The 8849-nt window shown below is 31.9% G+C and overlaps 1 protein-coding gene across 2 annotated transcripts; it reads right to left on the reverse strand.

Moving 5' to 3' along the window:
• Positions 1-60: 60 nt before the first annotated feature.
• On the reverse strand, positions 61-8720 carry LOC105833971 (sodium-coupled monocarboxylate transporter 1). 2 transcript variants are annotated; one of them, XM_036291876.1, is made up of 13 exons: positions 5548-5741; positions 3648-3807; positions 3506-3571; positions 3117-3236; positions 2653-2807; positions 2339-2479; positions 2160-2268; positions 1887-1996; positions 1489-1672; positions 1282-1368; positions 796-977; positions 514-700; positions 61-426 (listed from the first exon to the last, which is right to left on the reverse strand). In XM_036291876.1, exons 1-13 carry the CDS (start codon positions 5739-5741, stop codon positions 358-360), a joined length of 1764 nt encoding a protein of 587 aa, XP_036147769.1. In that variant the 3' UTR covers positions 61-357. The 2 variants fall into 2 exon arrangements, with proteins under 2 accessions (XP_036147769.1, XP_036147768.1); XM_036291875.1 differs by having other exon boundaries at positions 61-700; positions 5548-8720.
• Positions 8721-8849: the final 129 nt, after the last annotated feature.

Below are 8849 nucleotides of genomic sequence, written 5' to 3' on the forward strand. Positions count from 1 at the left end.
ATATGTATATATATATATATATATATATATATATATATATATATAAAGGAACTTATAAATATATATTTAATATATACTTATAAGTTCTTTAGCTGTTGCGGACCACTACATAACTTAAATTTTTACAATTTTTGGCCTCCCAAGGAAACTAATTACGTTTCCCTGCATTAAATCCTTACAACATACATATATACCAAGAAAATCATTTGTGTCGTCAAACGTTTGCGAATCGTAGCTTCTATAATAATAAATGTAATTTGATGATATATCGGAATTAAGTCGAATACACGAATACAAATTTGACATGTGCGGTTGTATACATTTTGTCTAGCTAAACTGCAACAAAGAAAAGAGATATTAACATTTTGAAGAAGTTTGCGTAATACTATTCACGTCGTTTATCATTTTTGCAAGTTCAGCTTCATTCTGTAAGAAAAAGGAAAAGTAAAACAAATTATACATTAGATTATGTAAGATATTCTGCTCGATTGAGGGCCGCGAAATTATATGTACCTTATTTTGATAATTTCTCGAGCTTAAAAAACAGTGTACAACGGGTGTAAATAATCTCTTGTCCGCGCAACTATATTTAGACGGACCAGTGAACCAGGAGACTAGCAGGCCTATTAAAATTGTAATTAGGAAACCTACCAACGTGTACCAGAGATACGACATTCTGTACAGAAAGAAAGGTTGTTCTCTGAAAAAAATAATAACATTTATATAAGTAATATGCGTAGAAATCATTACGCGATTTTTATATGTGAGAACAATTACAATGCGAGATAAATATACCTGACAGTGGTTTCGACGATTGTCGTGAGGTTTCCAGCGGTACTTCTCAACGATTCGGTGCATCCGTCTATCGATACTGGTTTCACCGGGAAGTAAATCGATCCGTTAGAGATCGCCGCTTGTGTCCCGAACGATATCCAAGCGACCAAGCTCAGACTAACAAACGCACCGACGAACACTCCCTATTTGCGAAAGAAAATAGAAACAGAAAACAGATAGGATGATTTCTTGGCGAACGCACGATTTCTTAGGACCGCTAGAATTCGCTTAAAGTTAAGTTGTGAATCTGTCATTGTAATTAACTATCGAGAATTTTAGGATGTCCTGACTGATATTGTATTAAGATTAAAACCATGTAAATAACATATCTTCGAAACAAAGTGTTAAGAAATACAGGTATCGTATAGATATAAGTACAAGTTGTGTCAATGAAATAAAGCGTTTGCGTTGTACTTCTATTAGTTTTACGGTTCTACATTCTTTTACCTTAGAGTTGGCCATTGGAAACAGCATACCCAACGTAAACATTCCAAGTAAGGGCCCGCCAGTTATTGCGGTCAAGCTTTTCCAAGACTGAAAAGAATATACGTCAATACGCTCTCACATGTGATAATCATGTAGATTAATCGGAAATTAATTAACATACGAGTGATCCGAACCACTTGCATGGGATTATATGCGTTTGCATTTTACCTGAATTAAACCGCTCAACTTGTCCACAATAAATACAAAACCCATGCAAATGACTCCTATTATAACAACCGTGGCTTTTATTACGCGGCTCGCGCCAACATTGGAAATCGGCTTACGAAGACACGGCTTGATCATGTCTTCGTAGATTACACATGACATGGAATTCAATCCGGTCGACATTGTGCTAAAAGTGAATAAGTGAGCATTTTACAAAAGTATTTTACGTAAAATACGTAAAAAGGAAAGATGAAGGATAAAAAACATAGCAAAGTCTTCATATTTCGGTATTATTGTTTAAAACTTGACAAATAATTTGCATTCGCAAAGAAAATGATATTGAATTTTATACATATGCGTTAATGTAAAAAATCATTTAGAACGTCTAAATTCCACAATACCTCAATGCCGCACTGAATAAACCGGAAACGAATAATCCCGGTAAGCCTGGTATGGCTTTTGATAACACCATCACGAAATATGGTAACAGCTGATCACGCCTTCTTATTTGCTGAAACACAATTTTCATTAGAATCCGCCGAAGCCTTTAATTTGAGATTCCGCATATAATCAACAATCGTATAATTGCCATTAATTTATGTTTAAAATTTATTAAATAATTTATTAAGTTTGATAATGTACATTTTATGAATTGTTTCATCCTGAGATTTTACCTTTGTTGTAATCGGATCGCAGTCATAAAAAACCGCGTAGATGACTATTCCTGTGTAGCAACATAACGACATAATACACGTTATACCTACGGTCATTATGATAATTGCCCTAGATACAAAAAATATTTAAATAAGTGACGTGCGCCGCTATGCACTGTGGTGCATTTCTCAACACTCACATATTGGTCTTCCTTAAGTTCGACATCGCCAGGCATCGTTGCACCGTCGCTTGGTTCACCGTACACATGGCCAGCCAATTTAAATAATTGCCAACTACTACGCTCCAGAAAGTGTGCCTTATCGTAGGATTCAAATCCATGCTGATTAAAGCAGGATTAATGATAATTAGATTGATAAAATTGTGACTGAACATCGAATAATTATTATGAAAGATAATGATTATAATTAAATCGTTATAAAATATATATGGTAACAATAACTTAAATTATCATAAAAATGTACAAAAAAAGTACGAAGAAATCGCTGCTAGTACTTGAAGAATTCAATTCTCTCTGTCTCGACATTTCTTCTCCACACCTCCGCCACGCCACCGACTCTGGCGGTGCCGAGTGCAGCAACGGGGATGACGGCGCCGAACATCAGCACCGTCTGAATAGTATCCGTCCAAACGACAGCCTTTAAGCCCCCCTGGAATAGAAAAATTTATTTTACTGTAATTAATTATACACTGAGAAAAAAAGAACAAAAATCCATTCAAAAAGTAACAAACGGACAGTGATGTTTATTTGTTACTTTTTGAACGGATCACTTTTCTCAGTAACTACTGTAAATTTTACTGTAATGAAAGTAGTACTATCTCTGACTAAAAAAATGCTTTTTTTTTTCTTGTATTTAACACTGAGGAACAATTTTTATTTTTATCTACAATGCATGCCTTTTTCTTTTAAAATAAATAAAACAAATCTTTTTTAAATAAATTACAAGTAATGTTCTTACCATCGTCGTATAGAAGATGCACACGGCGCTAACTATCAACATGATCGTGTAAAGATCCATTCCGGTCATTTGATTGAAGGCTAGCGCCGGCACGTATATCACCAGCGGTATGTAAAACAGCTGCAAGAATGCTCAGCGAGTTAAATTGCTCGCGTGTTGAGACCGACGCGTATCAAGTTCAATGCTTCGAGAAATTCCCGACGCGATAGAAATTGCCTAATAAAAAGTTTCGGCAGCGATTTCAAGAATATGTAAAAAAACTGCGTTCAAAAGTAAAAGAAATAAACTTAGAATATACAAACTTGCTTTAAAAAATAAAGGCTTTTTTAAAAACTGAAATGATACATCCATTAATTATTTATTTATTTATTTATTTAACAGAAACTCACCATCTGGATGATGATGATAAAAGATCCCATAAGTCTGACCACTCGATTGAATCTTAATTCTAGATACTGCGGAAAGAAAAATTACTAATAAAAAAAATTACTAATTGTCAAGATTCGTTATTGTACAAAATCACTCATGTACCTCATAAATCGACGTAATTCGGAGTTCATAGAAAACCGGTAGGTACACGATCGCCATCGTCACGGATACAAAACTGTCCGCGATTGCGATGCACCAAAATTGCGTTCCGTAAACGTACATTTCGGCCGGCAATCCCAGCAACGCAATACCCGATATGTAGCTGCAATTAAGAAGCCATCCTCAGAATTACTCGTAATCATGCATCATTTTGACAATGCAAATTCTAATATTTTTAAATTTTAATTTATTTCTGACAAATGAATGATTATTCAATGTAATATCGTCAATTGCAAGTGTAAAATTGTATATTAAATATTTAGGAGTTATGAAAAATAATGCAAAATTTTGTAAATTTTACTATACTTCTAACAAAATTTATTAAAACTTTGCCAAACTTCATTAAAATTTTACTAAATTTTAGTAAATTTTATTAAAAGTATGATAAAATTCTTCAAGGTTTACGTTGTCTCACAATTACCACGAGTTTCGGGGTAATTTTTAAGAGAAAATTCTCTCCGTGTGGAAATGTTAAAACTAAACTAATACATTTTTTATCATAATATTTTCAATTAATAATAATTTGTTCTTCCATACTTTGACAATAATATAAATAGTTAAATATATTTGACATATTTTTACTTACATTCATTTATGCACAATGCCACAATTTTAGTAAAAAAAAATCGATCACATGTTGGATGTATTATTTGTTCTATTTCAATTCGTTTCGTAAGCACAAAAGATATAAATAAGTGATGTATTTATGTAAACATTTTACGTCTTTGCATTTCTTTTTTGTTTTTGTATATTTTATCATAATAAAATTATAATAAAATATATTTATAATTGTTTAACAAACTCTCGCTACTGCACGCACTATTTCATGTGCTGAGGTGCAGAAGATATTAAAAACATGGCTGCAACATGCCGAGAACAGAATAAATCAGACAGAAAGAGAAGAAATTCAATCTAGTGTACAAGATGTTTAATATAAGAATTTAATATAAACCGTTAACTAATATTTTAAACTGTTAATAATGCTAATTATTAATACTTATTGATATTTACATCAATACTATATATTACTTTAATGCTATTTAATTAATGTTTAATTAATGTTTATTAATACTATATGTGTACTTTATTAATACTGTATGTATAAAATATTGATTAAAACATATATAGATATGTATTATAATATATATTAAACGTTTCTCATATTTCCAGAGTAAAAACCTTTAAAGGATGTTCTTAAAATGTTTTTGGAATGTAAATATAATAGGTTTGTATTGTCTGGGATTGTGATAATTTAATAGAACATTTTATTTTCTCTAAAAAATATTTACGTTATTTTTTATACATCATCAATAAGAATTCTATATGTTAACATAAATCACTTTTTCTTAATATTATAAGTAAGACCTCTATATATTAACACTTCTTACATGTCTACAGAACATAAACTCTATATACCAATTTCCATAAAAAACCGAGAAAAAATACTCAAAATCATGACTTGCCATATTGGACCCGCCATTTTGAAAAAGAATCGTTGAAATCTGATGGCAGATTCGTAATCAGCGACTAAAAATCTTTCTATACCAACAATTTTCATAAAACTCTGATTAATAGAAAAATATGTGCTGCAAAGGGTTAAGTTTACGTAATGTTAGAAGAAAAAAAATATATATACAAAAAAGTTTGTTATATAGTTACAAAATTAATTATTTTGTAACTATATAACAAACTATTATATGACAAACTTTTTTGTATATATATATTTTTTCTGTACTCCGAAACATAAAAAGACATTTTAAAATCTCAAGAAACGTTTATTTTTCTAATTAGGCCTTTCCAATACTAAAAGGAGTTACATTAAAACAACAAAGCAGATCCTTACCTTGCTATTAAAGACATGCTTATCGGAAATACAGACATCTTTTGGCCACCTACAAGGTACTCTCCCACGGCGTCCACCTTTTTCCTGGATGCATAATAGTGATAAATGCCTATTAGGGTAGAGACGCCCAACATGCCGATGAATATGATCCAATCGACCAAGTCAAACGTTGGCCGATTATCCATCAAATCCATTGCTGTAATAGACAAGGAGAAACGATTTTCAGAATAAGTTTGAATGCGAACAATGCTTTACTTTTATTCTAAATACAATGCTACAGCACTCGCGAACTGTATGCACCTTCCCTTACGACGGTCCCAAAGATTCTGACCTAGAAAAAAAAAACTGTCCCACGCAAGGACACATTTGATTTGCCAATGTTTTTTCTCCCCTCCCTTCGACTCACACATGCATATGCTAAACGTTGAGTGAGCGTGGAGAAAAACGGTCGGTCAATATTCTCAATTTTTCTCGACCTTTCTACAGTTTTCATACTGTCACCGGCGTCTTTTTAGTCTGAACGGCCTCGGGTCCTCCACATGAGGTCCCCATGCACGCTTCAGATCTTCACTACTGAGTTTTAAAAAACCCATGAGGTCGGATAATTACTATGTGGTTTGACGACCACGAGTGCGACTCGTGCCGAGAGACATCGAATGGCTCACATGCCAAGCATTCAAAGAAAATTTTAAGTTTATTACCCCTCCTCCACGCTTTTATAATGTATTATTACAAGCATTTGCTATACGTTCACAACCCGAATGTACTCCCGTAACAATTGCGCCTCGAGTTTTAAAGCAAAAATCAGCAATCAGATATTTACATTCGATAGATTTTATATGTTGTTGCCATCGGCACTCTTTTTCATTTAAAATTCAGGAACTTGAATAAATAGACTTGTAAAATTTACAATTTGGCACAAAATATTAAATGCAATTATTTTCCGTCGCACACGAATTATCCAACATCCCACAGAAATTTAACGAGCGTTAAATTATTTAATACAGGTTGATTCTTTGGAAGATTTTAAGACTGCGAAATCTTAAAGATCAGTTTGTGTTTGCAAGACAAGTAAGATATTCAACTGTAAAAAAACAGAAATAGAGAATGCTTACTTAAAATTTATTCGCTTTATCATAAATTTGATAAAGGTACAAAAATTCACGAAACTCTATCACACTTTTATAAATTCACATTTGTGCTTTTTAAAATTAGATAATCACTTTTCATAGAAATGCTTATTAAAATTTTCTAAACCACATAAAAGAATTAAGCGAAACAGTCACGGTCAAAAACAATTAAAGTCAAGTGTAGCATTTTTACAAAATTTAGTTTCTTTAATCTCGATCACTATGATTTCGAGATTATGCGACAATGCGATGGCGAGATTATGAATGATGCTTCTTTTACACGCACGAAACATCTGTGACGGTGAAAAAGCGACGTGTTAAGCGTTATTTACACAAAGCAACTATCGACGCTTGCTGCTGGCGTCTTTTATCGCCAGCTTATCGCTCTTCTAAACCAAATTTCTGACCAATAAAATTCGCTAGTATTAAATCATTTAAACGTTGTTAACAAAGTCGCCAGCGTTTTAGCGTTTTCTCTTTGCTATATAGCGTCTACAGTTTTAAAGTCGCAGCGTGGTCGTTAATATTTCAACATTTGTTGTTTGAACATTCATATACGTGTACGTGTTTTTTTCGTGTTCTCCATATATGTATAACGGAGCCTTTATAAAAATTTACGTTAAACTGATAAAGTAAAAACAATATATCTTAAAATTCGAAAACTCATTTATTATTCAAGAAATTACAGAACTTTGAAATAGAAATTTTAAAAAATCACAAATAGCAATGATACTTCATGATCTTCTGAAAAAAATAACTTCCGTATGCACGAAGAAAAATTTCGAGATTTATTCTTTTATGTAATAATAACTTTTATGTAAAAAAAATATGTCTTAATGTAACAATAATTTTTACTTTTCTATGCAATAATATGCATATTCCTAGAAATATTTTTTGTAAAGAAAACATTTTTTAAGGCTCTTGTCTTTTTATATTAACACTTTGATGAGCATATTTTTTTATTGAACGAAACATTGAAATTATAAGTTTTTGAGGTTGATTACAATTGTGAGATTAAAATTACAAAATAAAAAATAATAAATTCACGACTAGTTTGTATTAAATTAAAGTTCTTTCGTTTGACAACGGCAGCTCGAGTTATATCATTCTGTGACGCCATGACAACTGCTAGCGACTTCATTTGCTTATCATCAACATGAAAATAGTTGAACACAGAGACTTTTTATACTAGTATCATTCGTTTGACAAGAGCAATAAAATTGAAAATGTTCAACTTTAAGATAGTGATTAATAAATACGATTTTAAAATTGTAGACGTTGACGAATAAGAAAATCAGCAATTTTATCAGTGAATTTGCTAACAAATTAAGACGCTTGTTAAAAAATGAATAAGAGACGCTCCGTGTAAATTACGCTTAAAAATTTATGCCTCTGACAGCAAAATAAAAATTAGTTAGCTCATGATAATCGTTTGTAACACTTTTTTGCAAATAACCAGCTCACGATAAACGCCTCTGGCATTTTTTAAAATCAGCCAGCTTACGATAAACGGCTCTAGCACTACTACCACTATTACTCCAAAAAAAAAGTAAAAAATAACAAATTTTATATGTAACAACGTTCTAATAATCTCATATGCTTATCTATTTTTACAAATACATGTTAGGAATCTAAGGTACAACTGCAAAATTTACAATTCGAACAAAATTACAGTTGCAACTTACACGTCTGTTCCAACCCAGTTCGCGAAGCAAATGCACTTGGTTTTTACCTCTCCGTCTACCGCTGCTGTCGCGATAGTGTAAGACAAAGAATAAACAAAAAGTATAGGCGTTATTTCTATTTTTTTTTGTTTATTCTGTCTCTGTTGAAACGGTGCACGGCAGAGAGGTAAAAGTGCAACACATGCCGAACGACAAAGTTATTCTGTTTTTTTCTTCTCTCCCCTTCAGTTCCGACTTCGAGGCGATCACGTCATCTAAATGTTCTTTTTCGCATGTTTATGCATGGACACCGCCGCGACGGCTCTCGAAATTATTATGATCGGTACATAATTATAAAAACAATTATATACAATTTAATTAATTATAATAACAATTGTAAAATAAAAAAAAAAACTTTAGGTATAAATATTTTTTCATAAATTAAGAATTGAGAGAAGATTCTAAAGTTGTCTATTTTGCCAATATTCTGTTTAATCATTTATAGTTT

The sequence above is a fragment of the Monomorium pharaonis genome, chromosome 9 (genome assembly GCF_013373865.1).
Source record: "Monomorium pharaonis isolate MP-MQ-018 chromosome 9, ASM1337386v2, whole genome shotgun sequence".
NCBI classification, from domain to species: Eukaryota; Metazoa; Arthropoda; class Insecta; order Hymenoptera; family Formicidae; genus Monomorium; species Monomorium pharaonis.